The 19,086-nt window shown below is 49.5% G+C and overlaps 1 gene segment (V, D, J or C); it reads right to left on the bottom strand.

Annotated features, from left to right (window-relative positions):
- Positions 1 to 120: 120 nt before the first annotated feature.
- On the bottom strand, positions 121 to 1,139 carry LOC105498520 (immunoglobulin lambda variable 3-25-like). The segment is given in 2 exon segments: positions 121 to 585; positions 1,061 to 1,139. Coding segments are annotated over 2 exon segments (363 nt in total).
- Positions 1,140 to 19,086: the final 17,947 nt, after the last annotated feature.

Raw genomic sequence — 19,086 nt, 5'->3', positions numbered from 1 at the left:
AAGCTCTCTAGAGACATTTTCCATCCTCTGAAACTGCCTGCTGGTCTCTGCAGAGGCTTAGATTTCAAGTGGCAAGATGTTAGGGTTTGAAATGAATATTTTGTGGAAACCACGATAAAAATCTGGCACAAATTTTCTGTTGTTTGGACTGCAGGAGAAACAGGCAGAGTCAGTTGAAATGAAGGTCACGGTCATCGCTCAGAGGGCGGCTGAGAGTGACATCAGGTTAAGGCTGAGGTTTCTGTCCCATGTCTCCATCTGTTCGTGTTACTGTGAGTCACTGCCAGCTGCTCCCACTGCCATAGCTTGTAGCACAGTAATAGTCGGCCTCATCCCCAGTCTCGACCCCTCTGATGGTCAGGGTGGCCGTGTTCCCCGAGTTGGAGCCAGAGAATCGCTCAGGGATCCCTGAGGGCCGGTTGCTATCTTTATAGATGACCAGTACAGGGGCCTGGCCTGGCTTCTGCTGGTACCAGTAAGCATATGCATTCCCCAGTTTATCTCCAGAGCAGGTGATGCTGGCTGGCTGTCCTGGGGACACCGACACTGAGGGTGACTGAGTCAGCTCATAGGAGGCCACAGAGCCTGCAAGGAGAGAAAAGACAAGTGGGCTTGAGAACAAAAAGCTGAGTTCTAAGACATTTCCTTACCTTTTGTACCTGGAATCAAGTCCAGATACTCTGTGGGCCCACAGTTCACTCCATCCCATTGATCTCAGCCCCCATGGTTCATGTGCATGTAAGGATGGGGACTTTGAACAAATGGGAAAATGGAAGACAGAATTCCCCAGAGCTCTGCATGGCCAGGCCAGCTCAGGAGTAAGGAGAGGATGTCCCAGTCTACAGGGAAATTCTGCCTGCATTCCCCCTTGCTCATGGCAGGTGCAGCCTGTCAGGCATACCCAAGCCAGAGAGGATAGTGTGTGAGGGGGTGGATTTCAGCCCCACCAGCCCCTCGCCCTGCAGCAGGACAGGCAGGACCCTCCTGAGCTCAGAGTTAGAGCCAGGCTGGACCCAGAACCCTGGGGCTGGGTAGGTGGCAGGGACCCTAGGAGCAGCACCTGTGCAGTGAGCGAGGAGGCTGAGGAGGAGAGGCGTCCAGGCCATGGCTGACATGTCCCAGATGCTGCTTCTGAAGCCAGGATGGGCAGGTTCCTCTCAGGCCTCTCTTATCCCCTTGCTGGAGACAGTGGCCCATTATGCAAATCAGCAGAGTCAGGGGCTGCTGCTGGAGAAGCTTTGTGGTTTCCAGGAGGGCTCAGCACCAAGGAACACAGAGAGGTTGCGGTGGCTCAGTAAGACCCACCCTCAGCCCATGGGATTCTCTTTCTCTTGCTGGCCCCATAGTCTGGGCTGACATCTCCGCTGTAGGCCATGGTGTCCCGGCCTCACTTCTGAGCTGGCCTGGCCATGCAGAGCTCTGAGGGGAATTCTGTGTGCGTTTTCCAGGGTATCTGATGTCATGCCCCTGTGGTCATGCCTTATCTTGCCTGGAGGTGGCCAGAGAGTCAAATAGCAACTGAAGGATTGTTCTGGGACCTCAGGTCCTCTCTCTGTTGGCACCTGGCTCAGGAGTAGTGTGGGTATTTAGGGACTCCGGGAAAGTGCTATCCTTAAATGTTTTGTGGCAGAGTCTAGATGTTAGGTGTAGGTCTAGCTTCCCTTCTGGAGGGCACTTTTGAATGCAGTGCAGTGACCCTGCCACCCCACTCTACAGGTGACACCACGCGGCAGGCACACGTGCAGGGACCTGCCGTTGCTTCTGAGTGGTGATTGGCAGGAGAAACTTCACCTGTGGCGTGTGCACATGGAGTGTTGCGAGATCCAGCAGATGCTGTAAGTTTCGGTGCTGTACAGCTTCGGTGCTGAAAGAAATCTTTGCCGTCTAGCAGAATGAGGGGGCTCTGAGAGGAAATAGGAGGGAGGTGAAAGACACAAAACCAAAGGTGAGCTCCGTGGCAGTGACAGCATTTAGCACAGAAGAGTGGCCCAACGGGTGTGGGGGCGGCAAAGTATCTACACCTGTGTCAAATATGCGACATCGACAAGAGATGGAGCTGAGAAACATAAGGTTTGGAGAATTTGTACCTTAGTGGAAAAAATGCTATCTTTCCCTCTGTGTGTCAGCTGATGGTCACTGACCCTCCCTGCCTGTCAGCATCTCCTTGTCATGCAGGCCTACCCCAATCCCAGGTGGCTTTGCCAGGTGACTCTCTGCCTCACCCTTGTGGTTGCTCTGCATTGGCAGCTGGAGGCTCAGGGGCCTCCTTGGTCCAGGTGTGGATTCAGAACCAGCTGCTCAGGCCCCCGATTCTCTGATCTGTGGACTGCTGACCCCAGGGGAGGAATTCCCCTTTGCTGTGTCACCCTTGACTGTCTGAAGACCAGGTACAAGGGTCTCACCTTACCCATTATAATATAAACATGACTGTTTAACCGAGGAGGAGGCAGGTCCACCTGTGGTTGCCTGCACATGTCTCTGGGTGATGGGTGATTATGGAGGAAATACAAGGCTTGGGTTGGAAGATGTGAGTCACAGGACTTAGGGATTGGCTTTTACTGGTGCCAGCTGTGGATGCAGGGCCAACGTGCTGTGGTGGCTGCTGCATCAATGTCAGAGACAAAACAGCATGAACCACAACAAATGTTTATCCAGACCCACTCTGGTCTGGGGTACGTTCCATGCTGGGAACTCAGCAGGAACAAGACACACCATTCTTGAAGTGAGTTGTTCATCATGTTGGCTCCACCGTACAGTAAACACAGGGTTTACAGACCCAGCAGATAGTCCCTGCCACCTTCCACCTCAGCATTGTCCTGTATATTCACTGAAAACACCGGTGCCAGGTCCTTTTTAGCTGGAATTGACCTTGTGGCCAAGGACTGGTCAAATGGGTTGTGAGATTCAGTGGGTAGGGTGGTTCTTAGGAAGTTTTTGTTGTGAAGGGGAGGAACACAACAGATTTGTGTGGCCCTTTTCCTCTTGAATACAGGTGTGATAGCTGGAGCTGCAGCAGCCACCCTGAGGTCTTACAACAGCAAGGATGACAAGAAAGCCGACATTATAGGGATAGTGGAATAGAAAGAGACCCCAGTGTGTTCACGGCAGTGATGTGTGTTATTGCAGGAGGAAATATGCCTCTAGCTGTTTGTGCCCATTTTTCATGTGTGTGTTCGTGTGGTTTAAAAGCATTTTTGACAATTAGGAAAATAACACACATTACTTTCTTAACACAATTAAGAAAATAACAGTAGGCAAAGAACTCTATAGTTGTAAATGTTTTGCTGATAATTAAAAAGTTTTAGGCAGAAAATGACAAGCAGGCCATATTAGAATACGAGCTTGGGGATACTTTCACTGGGAGGTGTCTCTGAAGCTGCTGTCAAGTTTGAAAGTAGGAGTGAGTTCCCGGAGCTGTGTGGGAAACGGTGGAGTCACAGCCCTGTGGGAAGTGTCTGGTGCATGTGAGGATCTGAAAGGGCAGTGGCAAATCTCAAAGAGGTTCCAGATTCAAGCCAGTGTAGGCTCACTGTGCTATTTTAACAAATGAGCAATTTGGGGGCGAGTCATATGTAGTCAGGTGTGGTGACAGGAAATTTCCACGTAATTAATCAAGTTCTTTGGAGAATGCCTAGCACATATAGGGGCCTCCTGGATGATGCTGCTGGGCCAGAAACAGAGGCAGCTCAGGTGGATTAAGGCCAGCCCGTTGACCTCTTCTTAGTTCAACTGGGGCTGAAGACACTCTGGGGAGTGGTTCCTGGTTCCTCCCCTCCACCCAGTGCCCACCATGCAGCTCTGTGGGGACCTGCACTGCTGCCTGTGCCTCTGGCCCTAAGCCAGCTGTCTGGGATTCCATGTGGGTGACCAGCATTTCTTTCTCTGAAATAAATTTAGGACCAGGGAGCATGCAATCTGCAAAATGCACTTGACAGAGAAGGGAAGAGGCTGAGAGGGGGTGTGACAATCCCAAGGTCACTTGGGAAGGCGAGAGAAAAGGATCACGGAGGCCCTGGACTTGTAACGATAACATCTGGGTGTCTTGGGACCAGCCTGCCAGGGGAGGGCATGGGAAAATCCTCAGCCCAAATACTCAGGGTCCCTTCCTATGGAGACAGCATCTCCCTGTGGGCTCTTCCAGCTGCCTGTAGGGGGCGCGCCTGCCACACTCTGGGTTGAAAGGGATAGGAAAGCCTGTTGGTCCCCGGTGCAGGAACCAAGCTCTCTAGAGATATTTTCCACACCCTGAACCGGCAGGTTGGTCTCTGCAGAGGTTTGGATTTCACGTGGCAAGATGTTTGGGTTTGAAGCGAATTCTTTGTGAAAACCATGATACAAATGGAAATTTGACAGGAGTCTCCTGTTGTTTGGGTTGTAGAAGAAATAGGCAGCCTCACTTGAGATGAAAGTCATGGTCACTGCTCAGGGAGCAGCCTGAGAGTGACAGCCAGGTTGGGAGAGAGGTTTCTGTCTCATGTCTTCATCTGTCTGTGTCACTGGGAGTCACTGTGAGCTGCTCCCACCGCCATGGTCTGCAGTACAGTAATAGCCTCATCCCCAGTCTCAACCCCGCTGATGGTCAATGTGGCCGTGCTCTCCAAATTGGAGCCAGAGAATCACTCAGTGATCCCTGAGGGCCAGTGGCTATCACTGTAGATGACAAGCTCAGCGGCCTGGCCTGGCTTCTGCTAATACCAGAAAGTATATTTATTCCCCAGTTTATCTCCAGAGCAGGTGATCCTGGCTGTCTGTCCCAGGGACACTGACATTGAGGGCAGCTGAGTCAGCTCATAGGAGGCCACAGAAGCTACAAGAAGAGAAAATGGAAGAGAAAAGGCTTGAAACTGAGGAGCTGACCTCCAAGAAAATTTCCCACGTGCCTGGCCTGGACACAGCTCCAGGATGACAGAGCCCTTAGGGCAGTGTGAGCACAGGAGAGCACAGTGTGGCGGGATTTCAGCCTCACCAGCTCCTCCCTCTGCAGCAGGGTCATGAACATCCTGCCCACCACAGGCAGGGCCCTGCTGAGCTCAGAGTCAGGGCCAGGCTGGACCCAGAGCCCCGGGGCTTGGCAGCTGGCTGGGACCCTGGAGGCAGCACCTGTGCAGTGAGCAAGGAGGCCAAGGAGGAGAGGGATCCAGGCCATGGCTGAGGCACCCTTGATGCTGCTTCCTGAGGCCCAGGCTGGGCAGGTTCCTCCAAGACCTCTCTTATCCCGTTACTGGAGAGAGCAACCCATGGTTTAAATCAGCAGAGTTGGGGGCTACTGCTGGAAGAGCTTTGTAGTTTCCAGAGAAGGGCTCAACCCCAAGGGACACAGAGAGAGGAGGGGTGGGCCCTGCAGACCCAGTCCCAGTGCAGAGAATTCTTCTCCTACTGATCCCACCATCTGGGCTGATGTCCCCACTGTAGACTGTGGGGTCCTGTCCTCACTCCTGAGCTGCCCTGGTCATGCAAAGCTCTGAGGGGAATTCCGTGTGCATCTGCCAGGCAATCAAATGTCCTGCACATGTGGCCATTCCTTGTCCTGTCTGGAGGTGGCCAGGGAGTCACAGTGGCAACTGTGGGGTTATTTTGGGACTTCAGGTCCTTTCTCTGTTGGATCCTGGCTCAGGAGTGATGTGGATAATTTAGGAATCCAGGGATGGGCTGTCCTTTCCTTAAACATTTTGTGGCAGTGTCCAGATGTAGGTGTAGTTGGAGCTCCCCCTCTGGAGGGCACTTTTCAGCCCAGTGCAGTGATCCTTGTGATATCCCACTCTGCAGGTGACACCATGAGGCTTGCACATGCGCAGGGACCTGTTGTTGCTTCTGAGTGGTGGTTCCCAGAATTAGTGTCACCCTTCTCATGTTCACATGGAGTGTTGAAAGATCCAGCAGATGCTGTAAGTTCCTGGCCTTGGCTGTGAGTTCCTGGAGCAGGGTACAGGTGCTGTGCCTCAGTACTCCCAATGTGTGGTCAGGGTCAGGTACAGCTTCCATGCTCAAAGAAATCTTTGCTGTCTAGCAGAGTGAGGAGGCTCTCAGAGCAAACAGGAGGGAGATGAAATAAATGTGCCCACAGGGAGGACAGCATTTGTGGCAGTGACAGCGTTTTAGCACAGAAGAGTGGGCCAGTGTGTGGCGGGGAAACAGTGTCTGGATCTATGTCAAATATGCAACATCGGCCAGAGACAAAACTGAGAAACACATGGAGAATTTGTACCTCAGTGTTAAGGACAGTGCTGTAGATGAACGCTGCCTTCCTTTCTAGGTCTCAGGTGGTGCTCACTGACTCTCCCTGAGTATCAGCTTCCCCGTCACCCGGGTCCACCCCCATCTCCAGGTAGCTTTACCAGCTGACTCTGCATCCCCTGGTGGCCACTCTACACTGACTACTGGAGACTCGGGGGCCTCCTGGGTCTAGATGTAGAACCAGAACCTGGTGATCAGGTCCCTGACTCCCTGATCTGTGGACTACTGGCCACAGGGGCGGCATTCCTCTTTTCTGTGTGACCCAAGCCTGCCTCAACACCAGGTGCAAGGGGTGCAGGTTACCCATGAGAATATGAACATGAGAATTTGGAGGAGAAGGCAGGTCGACCTGAGGCTGCCTGCACATGACTCTGAGTTGTGGGTGGCCATGGGGGTGATATCAGGGCTTGGCACAGGGGAGTGGGCTCACAGAATTCAAGGACAGCCTCTTTTTGCTGCCCACTTTAGGTACAGAGCCAACAGTCAGTGGTGGCTGCTGTTCCAATGTAAGAGACAGAAACACATACACCCAACAAATGTTTATCGCCACCCACTCTGGTCTGGGTCACGTTCCATGCTGGGAATTCAGCAGGAATGGGACACAGCGTTCTTGAAGTGAGTTGCTCATCATGTTGGTTCCACCGTTCAGTAAACACTGGGTTTGCAGACCAAGCAGATAGTCCTGACCACCTTCAACCCGAGCATTGTCTTCTATATTCACTGAAAAGATAGACCTGTGATCCCCAGGTCCTTCTCTTTTTCTTTTCTTTTTCTTTTATACTTATTTATTTATTTATTTATTTAATTTTATTTTGAGACGGAGTTTTGCTCTTGTTGCCCAGGCTGGAGTGTAATGGCTTAATCTTGGTTCATGCAACCTCCGCCTCCCAGGTTCAAGTGATTCTCCTGCCTCAGCCTCCTGAGTAGCTGGGATTACAGGCATGCGCCCCCACGCCCAGCTAATTTTTGTATTTTTAGTAGAGATGGGGTTTCTCCATGTTGGTCAGGCTGGTCTCGAACTCCCGACCTCAGGTGACCCACCCGCCTCTGCCTCCCAGAGTGCTGGGAATAATTACAGGCGTGAGCCACCATGCCTGGCCAATTCCCAGGTCCTTCTCAATGGAGACTGACCGTGTGGTTCAGGCCTGGTCAGTGGGATGGGAGGTCAGTGGGTGAGGTTCTTCTCAGGAAAGTTTTGCTCTTGTGAAGGAAAGAAACCCACTGGATTCATGAGGCACTTTTCCTCTTGAATATGGGAGTGATAGCTGGAGCCGCAGCAGCCACCCTGAGGTCTTACATCAGCAAGGATAGAAACAAAGCCAACATCATAGGGATGGTGGAACAGAAAGTGAGAAAGAGCCTGGCGTCTTTGTGAAAGTGGTGGGTATTATTGCAGGGAGAAATATGCCTTTAGCTGTTTGTGCATCTGATTTTCATATGTGTGCTCTTGTGGTTAAAAAGTATTGCTGGGCCGGGCGCAGTGGCTGAAGCCTGTAATCCCAGCACTTTGGGAGGCCGAGACGGGCGGATCACGAGGTCAGGAAATCGAGACCATCCTGGCTAACCCGGTGAAACCCCGTCTCTACTAAAAAATACAAAAAACTAGCCAGGTGAGGTGGCGGGCGCCTGTAGTCCCAGCTACTCGGGAGGCTGAGGCAGGAGAATGGCGTAAACCCGGGAGGCGGAGCTTGCAGTGAGCTGAGATCCGGCCACTGCACTCCAGCCTGGGCGACAGAGCGACACTCCATCTCAAAATAAATAAATAAATAAATAAATAAAAAAGTATTGCTGACCCGTTAGGAAAATAATTAACACAAGTCAGTCAATTAATAAAATAATGACAGGAAAGAACCTTACAGTTACAAACATTATGCAGAAAATTTAAAAGATTTGGCCAGAAAATGACAGGCAGGACATATTATAATAAGAGCCAGGGGATACCTTAATGGGGAAGTGTCTCTGCAACCGCTGTCAGGACTGAAAGAAGGAATGAATGCCAGGAGCTGTGTGGGGAATGGTGGAGTTGGGTCCCTGTGGGAAGGGTCTGGTGTGTGTGAGGCTCTGAGAAGACAGTGGCAAACCTGAAAGGGGTCCCGGATTCAAGCCAGTTTAGGCTCACTGTGCTATTTTAACAAATGAGTAATTTGGGCACAAGAGTCTTTTGTAGTCGTGTGTGATGAGGGAAAATTTCCAGGTAATTGGGTTCTTTGGTGGCTGCTTAGCACATACACGGGCATCCAAGATGATGCTGCTAGGCCAGAAAAAGGGGAGGCTCAGGTGTGTTCAGCTGAGCCCAGTGGCTTCTTCCTAGTTCACCTGGGACTGAAGACACTCGGGGGAGTGGTTTCTCTCCTCCGCTCAGAGCCCATGATGAAGGCCTATGGGGAGCTACACTGTTGCCTGTGCCAGCTGCCTGGGGCCCCCTGTGGGTAAGCAGCACTTCTTACCCTGAAATTCTACAGATCTAGGACCTTGGAGCACAGAATCTGCAAAAAGCACTTGACAGAGAAGGAAAGGGACTGAGAGGGGTGTGACAATCCAAAGGTCACTTGCGATGGAGAGAAAAAAGGAGGACCATGGAGGCCCTGAACCCATAACAATCGCCTCTTTCTGTGCATCTTGGGACCAGCCTGCCAGGGGAGGGCATGGGAAAATCCTCAGCCCAAATTATCAGGGTCCCTGTTGAGACAGCTTCTCCCCATAGACTCAGCTGCCTGTAGGGGGTGCTCTTGCCACAGTCTGGGTTGAAAGGGAGGGGAAAGACTTGGTCACCAATGCAGGAATCAAACTCTCTAGAGACATTTTCTGTCCTCTGAACCTGTGCGCCGGTCTCTGCAGAGGCTTGCATTTCAAGTGGCAAGATATTTGGACTTCAGATGAATTATTTGTGAAAACTACAATACAAATGGAAGTCTGACACCATTCTCCTGCTGCTTGGGCTGCAGGAGAAACAGGCAGAGTCAGTTGTAATGAAGGCCATGTCATTGCTGAGGGTGGGTCAGAGCGACAGCCAGGTTGGGGGAGAGGCTTCTGTCCTTCTGTCCATGTCACTGCGAGTCACTGCCAGCTGCTCCCACTGCCATGATCTGTAGCACATTAATAGCCTTGTCCCCAGCCTGGTCCCTGCTGATGGTCAGGGTGGCTGTGTTCCCTGAGTTGGAGCCAGAGAATCACTCAGGGATCCCTGATGGTTGACTGCCGTCTTCATAGATGACCAGCACAGGGGCCTGTCCCGGCTTCTGCTGGCACCAGGAAGGATATTTATCCTCCAACATATCTCTAGAGCAGGTGATCCTGTCTGTCCGTCTCGGGGACACTGACATCGCGGGTGGCTGAGTCAGCTCATAGGAGGCCACGGAGCCTAGAGAGAGAGAAAAGAGGAAAGCCTTAAAACTGAGAAACTGACCTCCAAGAAAATCTTCCCACGTGCTTGGCCTAGACACAGTTCCAGGGATGAAAGAGCCCTTAGGGCAGTGTGAGCACAGGACCACAGTGTGGGGGGATTTCAGCCCCCAGCCCATCCACCTGCAGCAGGGTCATGAGCATCCTGCCCACCACAGGCAGGGCCCTGCTGAGCTCACAGTCAGGGCCAGGCTGGACCCAGAGCCCTGGGGCTTGATGAATTGCTGAGACCCTGGGGGTAGCACCTGTGCAGTGAGCAAGGAGGCGGAGGGAGAGAGGGAAAAATTGGGGACTGGGGAGTCCAGCCTGACTCTATACTAGTGTAACGCACCCTGCTCTGCTCTGGCCAGTACAGCGAGGTTACAAATGTGTTTCAGGGAGGTGGGGCAGGTGCAATTACTGTAACCCTGACTGAAGATTTAAATGCCTTTCTGTGAATCAAGGTTTTTGGAAGAAAGGAGAGAGCAGAATGAGCTGTAGGTTCTCTGCAAAGTGTCAAGGTGCAGAGAAACATTTGTGACCCCCTATAGGAACCCAGAGTTCCTGTGTATTTAAGAACCAAGACTGATGCTCTTTCCACCCAAGAGGAGAAACTACAACTCACTGGGAATACATGATGTTTCTGGCACTAAAGCTCAGTTGTCCACTTGCATCATCACCATCATCATCACCACCATCCTCACCACCATAATCATCACCAGCATCACCACAACCATCTCCACCATCTCTATCACCACCACCATCACCACCGCCTCCATCATCACCATCATCACCACCGCCATCACCACCACTGCCATCATCACCACCACCAACTCCATCACCACCAGCATCACCACCGCCACCACCACCATCACCACCACCACCACCACCACCAACTCCATCACCACCACCACCACCATCCTCACCACCACCATCACTAGCAGCATCACCACCACCATCTCCACCATCTCTATCACTGCCACCATCATCACAACTGCTATAACCACCACTGTCACCACCTCCACCACCACCTCCATCACCACCACTGACCTCACCACCACTGCCATCACCACCATCATCACCACCGCCACCACCACCACCACCACCACCAACTCCATCACCACCACCATCACCACCACCATCACCACCACCTCCATCACCACTGCCATCATCACCACCATCACCAACTCCGTCACCACCATCACCACCACCTCCACACCACCACCATCACCACTGCCATCACCACCACCACCACCACCACCAACTCCATCACCACCACCACTGCCATCACCACCACCACCACTGCCATCATCACCACCATCACCACCACCTCCAAACCACCACACCACCACCATCACCACCACAACCATCGCATCACCACCACCATTACCATCACCACCTCCATCACCGCCACCGCCATCATTGCCGTTATCATCATTATTATTATTATCTCTATTTTAGTTATTTTATTTCATCACAAAGGTTTGGAGTTTCTGGTGGGGAGGATTTCTACAATAGCCTGGTCTAGAGTTTTGATGAAAGGCGAAGCCCATTCCCATCATGCAGAAAACATGCTCTTGGCCAAGGCTCTTTCCTGGATTCTCTCTGAGGAAGAACAGGATTCTAAGAACTCTGCCCCTCATTCAGATGCCTCTCAAGTTTCTCTTTAATTTATAGGGCACTTTTATCTGTATTATTGAATTAGAAAAAAACCCTTAAAGTCAGTGTATGCTTTCTCATTTCTCAGAAAGTTAAGTTGAGAACAGAAAGACTGAATTGCTCAAGACAATAGAGAAAAGCAATGGCAAATCCAGGAGTTAATCCAAGTGTCCTGAATTTGCTTTGAGGATCAGGGCTTGACCAAGGCAGGGAAGGAGGGGGTGTAAGGGTAAGGCTGGCAGCAGGGCTGTGTCCACCTGGTACACTGCCATCTCCCATCATGGCCTGGGCATCGTGAGGCACTCACCTCAGCCTGCAGGTGGTGGGATCAGCAGGGCCGTGCCGCAGGTTAGAGCTGGATAATCTGTGGGGATTGGGGTGGGAGCCTGTATTGGCACTCTACATGGCCTGGCTTCATTCCTGCTCCTTCTCTCTGTTCTGTAGCCTGCCCTACTCCTGGAGCAGGTGGGGCACAGGTATCTCATGGCCACCTCTGTTGGGAGCAGCTGAGACTTTAGAAGACCAAAGAGCCTGCAAGTTCACGAATATGTGCAGCTCACTGTCAGCAACTTCTAGGCTGAGTTCAGGATTATGGCCAGGCTTAGGGTCCTGTGGAGGTTGAGCCTGAGGTCAGGACCCACACCGGTGCAGAGAGTGAGGAAGAGAGGGGTGGAGACACACCCAGAGCTCTGCTTCCTGCAGCCCACATATACAAGCAGGAACCTCGCAGGTGCATTTTCTAGTTAAGGGCTCATTGGTGCCTGGTGTCTCAGTTTCCTTGGGCATGGCCTGAGGTTGCCACTGCTGAGTGACCATCTGCCAACAGCAGGGACCAGCAGGAAGATCCCTATAGGATGCCCTTCTCTGCAGGAAGCAGGAAAGCATCTGGCTGGGATAAATTTCATTAGAGCTCTTCCATCATGGCAGGAATAGCTCTTTTTTTGGTAGCATAATTGACATTTACTCTAGAGAGGGATTTGCTTTCTTTGGCTGCAATGCTTCTGCCAAAACCATTATCCCTGAACTACACAATGCCTCAGCCACCGTGACGGTATTCCACAGGGGGCTCTGATAAAGGAACTGATTTGCAAATGAGGCCGGGCACGGTGGCTCAAGCCTGTAATCCCAGCACTTTGGGAGGCCCAGACGGGCAGATCACGAGGTCAGGAGATCGAGACCATCCTGACTAACCCGGTGAAACCCCGTCTCTACTAAAAAGAAATACAAAAAACTAGCCAGGTGAGGTGGCGGGTGCCTGTAGTCCCAGCTACTTGGGAGGCTGAGGCAGGAGAATGGCGTGAACCCGGGGAGGCGGAGCTTGCAGTGAGCTGAGATGCGGCCACTGCACTCCAGCCTTGGCGACAGCCCGAGACTCCGTCTCAAAAAAAAAAAAAAAAAAAAAAAAAAAAAAAAAAAAATGAAGGGCTGCCATGGGCCCGTCCTCATAGAATTCAAGTGTTTTGCCATCATCCCCAGCATTCTGAGGCATGTGGCTTCAATGAATGGTTTAATGGCTGTTAGAAGACTCATTTACTATGCCAGTGAGGTGGCAAGGACATGTATGATTGGGACTATGTCTTCCAGGATGGGGTATATTTTGTCAGTGGCTAATATGTGGCACTGTTCCTCCCATAGCCAAAATTCATGGTCCAGGAATCAAGGAGTGAGTCGGAGTGGTTCCACTCATTAATGTCCGTAGTGACCCGCTGACAAAAATGTTCATCTTCTCCCTTGACATTCTGCTCAGCTGGACTTGAGGTCTCAGTTGTTCTGCCAAACCCCAATTCACTGCTGACTTCCCCTTTGCAGAGCCTGGCTGGAGGGCTGGCTGTCGCCTGGGGCTGGATCCAGGTGACCTGGGCCAGACCTGCTCATGGCTTTGTCCACAGTCCTCCTGGGGCTGGAAGAAAAGGAAGACAGAGTTTGGGAAGGGGTTTGTGTCTGTCTCACTTCCCCATCTGCCTGAGTCAACGTGGATTGAGTACTACTGCTGCCACTCAGTTGACATTAATAGCCTCATCCTCGGCTGGGTCCCACTCATGGTCAGGGTGACTGTCTTGGCTGATCTGATCTAGACCCCGATAATCACTAAGAGACCCCGAGGACTGGGAGTGATCTGTATATAGGGCCAGCACAGTGATCTGGCCTGGCTTTAGCTGGTACTAATGATCATAATTTTCCCCACTGTATTTCCACAACTGGTGATCCTGGCCATCCATCTCAGGGACACTGACAGCAATGACTGCTGTGTCAGCTCATCGGATGCCATGGAACCCGTGAAAGAGGGGAGGAGAGAGGGCTTGAAGATGAAGAACCTATTCCCAGAGGATCGCACCCTGAGGCTGTGCCTGAGGTGAGCTCAGGGTTCTGGGCAGTCTCAGCTCAGTGGGAGCTGAGCCTAGGGAAGGGCCTGGGGGCAGCACCTGAGTAAAGAGTGAGGAGGGGGGAGCAGATGAGGGGTCCAGTCCATGGTGAGATACCTAGAGCTCTGTCTCCTGAGCCCACAGCACATCTGGGCTTCCCAGGTGTCTCTCATCCTCTCTCAGGAGGCCCTTTGGGGCAGTGAGTGTTTAGTGTTTATGCAAATGCACATCCTCTTGGACTCCTCTTTGAGGGATGTCACTCAAAGCAGCTGTGGGGGCAGCGCAGGAGACCAAGGAGGAAGAGGTGGGTTCCCCAGCTTCCTCCATCTGCTTCTCTGGTCAGAAAATCAGCCTCAACTTCCAAGGCCCCTGGTCACAGTCACCATCCCAGGGTTTGGCCACACAGCCACTGTCCCAAACCTCTCTGGTCTATGTTCTGTCCTGGACCAGGCTCAGCAGGGCTGTGGACCTTCCAAGAGCCTGGGCTGGGGCTGAGCTGGGCCCTGTTCAGAGATCATTGATGACACCTGACTCAGCAGCAGGTAGACCAGGGACCCATCGTCTTCCTCTTCTTTGTCCTCTCTGGGCTCTCCAAACTCACTTGGTCCCTCCTGGTCATTTCATCAGAATGAGGCTCTGACTCTTTAGGATCACTGGTAGTCTTTCCTGTGTGGCAGTTTGCTCGGTGAACAACCACCTGCTTTTCTGTGGATGCATCCCAATGTCTAGCCTCCTTTCACATTTGATGTTGCTCCTTCTATGACATCCCCATCCCTCAAAGTAGGCTAAAAATTGGCATTCTTGGTTCTTCACTTCTTTACTGTTTTTCTCATCAATGTATTATGTAAACTCGAAAAAGTACCAGAAACCCAGACCGAACTGAGAAGTCAACTTTATAAGCTCCTTGTTCTCTGTCAAGAGTCCTAAGCTCTCAGTATGTGCACAGACCACGAACTCTGGAGGGTGGGTGGTCCCTGGTCCCTCTACCCAGGCAGATCGTGTCACTGAGACAAGGATAGCTCTGGAGTCAGAGCTGTGGCTTAAGGCAGGTGAGAATCCCTGTCTCTCTGGAGAGCATCTCAGGAGGCTGGAGATGCCCACCCAGCACCAGGACCCTGAATGTGCCATGCCACCCACCTGAGACTCCCCTGAGCACAGGAGCTGCCCACTGAGTCACAGTGTGCCTGGAGCTGGAAGGAGACGCAGAGGGAGGAGGAGTCAGGCATCTCTGGAAGTGCCTAGGACAGAGGGCTCAGCTCCCCAGGACACTGCTGGACAGGGAGGGATGAGGCCCTGAGATTGACAAGAGGCTCAGGCAGATATCCTAGGAGAAGGACTAGAGCCCTGGGAGCCCTGTATCCTCACACTGCTCCCCTCCTAGAGCACCTCAACCTCGGGCGTCTCCTTGGGAATCCCAGCCCTGTGGGAGCTGCCCAGACTGACACCTGGGCCCAGCTCCTCTGGCTGCATTTCCCGGGTGAGGCCCTCACTGTGCCAGGGCTCATGGCAATGTTCTGAAATGACACTGTGTGAGTCTCACCCTCAGATCATGGTCACTGTAGCTAGAAACAATAGGATGGACTGTGGAGAGTCCTGTGGACCTCCCCGGGGCTTCTTCCCTCTTAACCACCACCTGGGAAGCCGCAGCCTGTTCCCTGGCTGCTCCTAGCTGCGGCTCTGCTGCTCCCTGCTGGTGGTTGAGACTCAGCCCAGGAGCTTCCATCCTACAGATGATGGTGCAGCACCTGTCACCTGGGAAGGTGGGGACCAGGGAGTTTGGCCTCACTCTGTGCCTATGTGAACCACTGTGGTCTTCTCACCACAGCACAGAAAGATCCTGTGTATCATTTCAGGAAGGTGGGGAAGGTGCAATTCTGATAACGGTGTCTCGGGCTGAAATGTTATTTGGTCCATGGTTTTTGATTGTAGACTGGAGAATGCAGGATAACCTGTTGCTCTTCTGTGATAAACATAAAAGTCCAGAGAAATGCAGTGTCACCCTACAGGAACCCTCAATTCCTAAATATATAGGAACTAAGACTGATGCCCCCCACTCTATAAGAAAAGCTGCATTGAGGCCAGGCGCAGTGGCTCATGCCTGTAATCCCAGCACTTTTGGGAGGCTGAGGCAGATGGATCATGACGTCAGGAGTTCAAGCCTGGCCAAGATGATGAAACCTCGTCTCTACTAAAAATACGAAAAACATAGCCGGGCATGGTGGCGGGTGCCTTTAATCCCAGCTACTCAGGAGGCTGAAGCAGAGAGTTGCTTGAACCTGGGAGGCAGAGGTGGCAGTAAGCCTAGATCATGCCACTGCACTCTGGTCTAGGCAACAGAGTGAGAATCCGTCTATTTAAAAAAAAAAAAAAAAAAAAGCAAAGCTGCATTGGAATTGGTAATGTGATGTTTCTGCCACTAGACCTTAGTTGTGTACTTAAATCATTATCATCATCCTTGCCATCTTTTCCTCTATTTTTATTTCATCCACACCATTCATAGTTGGTGGTGGGAGGATTTCTACACATCCTTGTGTGTTGTTTTAAGAAAATTGGGAATATCCTGCTAATACACCTGGGAACATGCATTCCCGCATTCCACAAAAACGTTTCCTTTGCTGAGCTTCATGAATTCCCACAGAAATGAACAGGACTCCACCAACTGGGCTCCACTCTCTGAGATTCACATATTCCATCTTTAATAGGTCCCTTTCAAGTCTTTTTGGATTTTTTTTTTAAAGAAAACAGTTTCATAACCATAGTATAAGCCTTCCAGTTGTAAAGATAAAATTGAGGCCAAGAGAACTAATGCGCAGGGTAACAGAAAAATTTGTTGAGCAGCAGTTGTTCTTGTACCTTGAAACTTTGTTCAATATGTTTTTTCCCTTTGTTAATTTATTTTGTAGATTCTTCGGGACACTGTACATTTAGAATCCTGTGATGTGCAAATAAGGATGATTTTACGTCTTCATTTCCATCCTAGATACTTCTTTGCCTAAGCACTTTGACTAAAACTTCTGTACAATGTCAAATAGTGGTTGTGAAGGCGCAGGAGTCCTTGTTTTGTCTCTGATCTTAGTAGGGAAGCTTTAATTCTACCATTTAATGTGATGTACATTGTAGCTTCAGGTAAAGGCCCTTTATCAGTTTGTGGAAGTTTCCTTCTGAATTTGCTGAGAATTTTTATCAGGAGTGTGGTGAATTTTGCTAAATGCTTTTTCTACATCTACTTAGATGATCATATGCTTTTTCTGTCACTCTGTTAATGTTTCACATCGCTTCATGGTCTTATGTAGACCTATCCTTGAAATCCTGTATTTCTCTTATGGTTGGATTTGGTTTATTTTGTTGAGGATTTTTGCATGCTTATTCTTAAGGAATACTAGCCTTTAGTTTTTTGTTTTTTAATTATACTGTTCTTGTTTGCCTTTTGTATCAGGTTAATGTTAGGCTCTTAACTGCTAGAAAGTGCTTCCTCCTAATCTATTTTGGAAAGAGATTGAGTATATTGGTATCATTTCCTCTTTTAAGTCACTATCAGAATGGCCAGTGAGGGCATCTGGTTTTGAGCTTGTTGTTTTGGGAAGTTTCCGTTACTGATTTAATTTCCTGCTTTTCTATGCTTCTGTTAATTTCTATTTCTTCTTGGATCAGATTGTTGATTTTTACTATGAATATGTCCGTATCTCCTAAGATTTGCCATACAATTGCTTATGTATTTATTTAAATTTCCATAAGGTTGGTAGTTTTGTCCCAAATTTCTGATTTTAGTTCTGTCTTTTAAGATCTGAAGTCTACCTAAGTTGTTAATTTGTTGCTATTTTTAAAATACCAGCTTCTCATTCCATTGATATTTACAGTTTTTCTCTTCTCTCTTTTTTTATGTCTGTTCTAATGATGATTTCCTTCCTTTTGTGGGCTATGGTTTAGGTTTTCTTTTCTTTTTGTTGTTCCATGAATTGTAAATTTGGATTGTTAATCAGAGCTGGGAAGGAGCACGCTTGTCTCCAAAACAGAAAAGTGCTGAGAAGAATCGAGCACACAGGCTGAACTAGGTTTCCCCAGCCTACTACACTCACTGCAGACTCTTTATCATGTATCGCATTTCTCCACGCTATCTTCTATTCACCTAACCACATAAAAAATACACAGGTTTAAACTTTCCTTTGGATATAGGGGTCTCTAGCTAATAAACCTAAGTCGAATAGAAGAAAAAAATATTTTCCTCCCCTGCACTTGCTTCATTCCATGGTGGTTTTAGATGATGCCCTGTGTGACTTCAGTTTCAAAAAAAAAAAAAAAAAAAAAACCAAACAAACTTGAGGATTGTTTTATGGCCAAAAATGGGGTTCATTCTGGGGAATGTTGCATGTGCACTGGAGAAGACTGTGATCCACTGTTGTTTTGTGGAGTGTCTTCTACATGTGTGGCAGGTCTAATGGTTTGTAGTGTTGTTCAAATTCTCTATTTTCTGTTCTCTCTAGATGATCTATTTTTTAATTATTTATTTTTAAGACAGAGTTTCTGTCTCCCAGGCTGGAGTGCAGTGGTGACATCATCACTCACAGCAACTTTCACCTCCTGGGTTCAAGCAATTCTCCTGCCCCAGCCAGTAGAGTAGCTGGGTTTACAGACGTCCACCACCATGCCCAGCTATTTTTTGTATTTTTTTTTTTTTTTTTTTTTTTTAGCAGAGACAGGGTTTTGCCATGTTGGCCAGGCTTGTCTGAAAACTCCTGACCTCAAGTGATCTGCCCACCTCGGCCTCCCAGAGTGCTGGAATTACAGGCCTGAGCCATCGCACTTGGCCTAGACGGTCCATTCATTATTAAAAGTGGGGAAATGAAGTCTCCAACTTATATTATTTTTGTCTCAAATCGGTCTTCATGTATTTTAAAGAGCTATCTCTTGGTACAGATCTGGGTATAACTATTATATCTTCTTGAGTAATTATTTTCTCAATTATAACACCCTTGTCTCTTCTAAGCATTTTTAACTTAAAGTCTGTATTGTCTGAAATTACTTTTGCTACCCCTGCTCTCTTACTATTCATATTTTCGCTGTTTTCTCTTTTAACCTATTTGTGTCTTTGGGTCTCAAGTGATTCGCTGTGAAAAGCATATAAATAGGATCATGTTTAAATCTTGTTTTAAATATAATTCTGTCATTTTTGCCGTCATTGAGAAATTTAATCCAGTAACATTGAAAGCACTCTCTGATAAGGAAGACCTTCTGGCTTGTTGCTATTTGGTTTCTGTATGTCTTTTATCTTTTTGTTTTGTTCCTAAATTATCCCAATAATTGGTTTACTTTTACTGATTTTCCCCAGAGTTCTGTTTTGAATTTCTCTTCATTTTTACCTTCATGTTTTCAATTATTTCCTTAGTGCACAGTTTTCAAAGGTGCTGTGGCATTAATTATTCATCTCTTGCTAATGAAAACATGGCTTTGG

The sequence above is a fragment of the Macaca nemestrina genome, chromosome 15 (assembly GCF_043159975.1).
Source record: "Macaca nemestrina isolate mMacNem1 chromosome 15, mMacNem.hap1, whole genome shotgun sequence".
Taxonomy (NCBI): domain Eukaryota; kingdom Metazoa; phylum Chordata; class Mammalia; order Primates; family Cercopithecidae; genus Macaca; species Macaca nemestrina.
The sequence above is the reverse complement of the archived record's forward strand: the minus strand, read 5'-3'. Positions and strand labels throughout refer to the sequence as shown.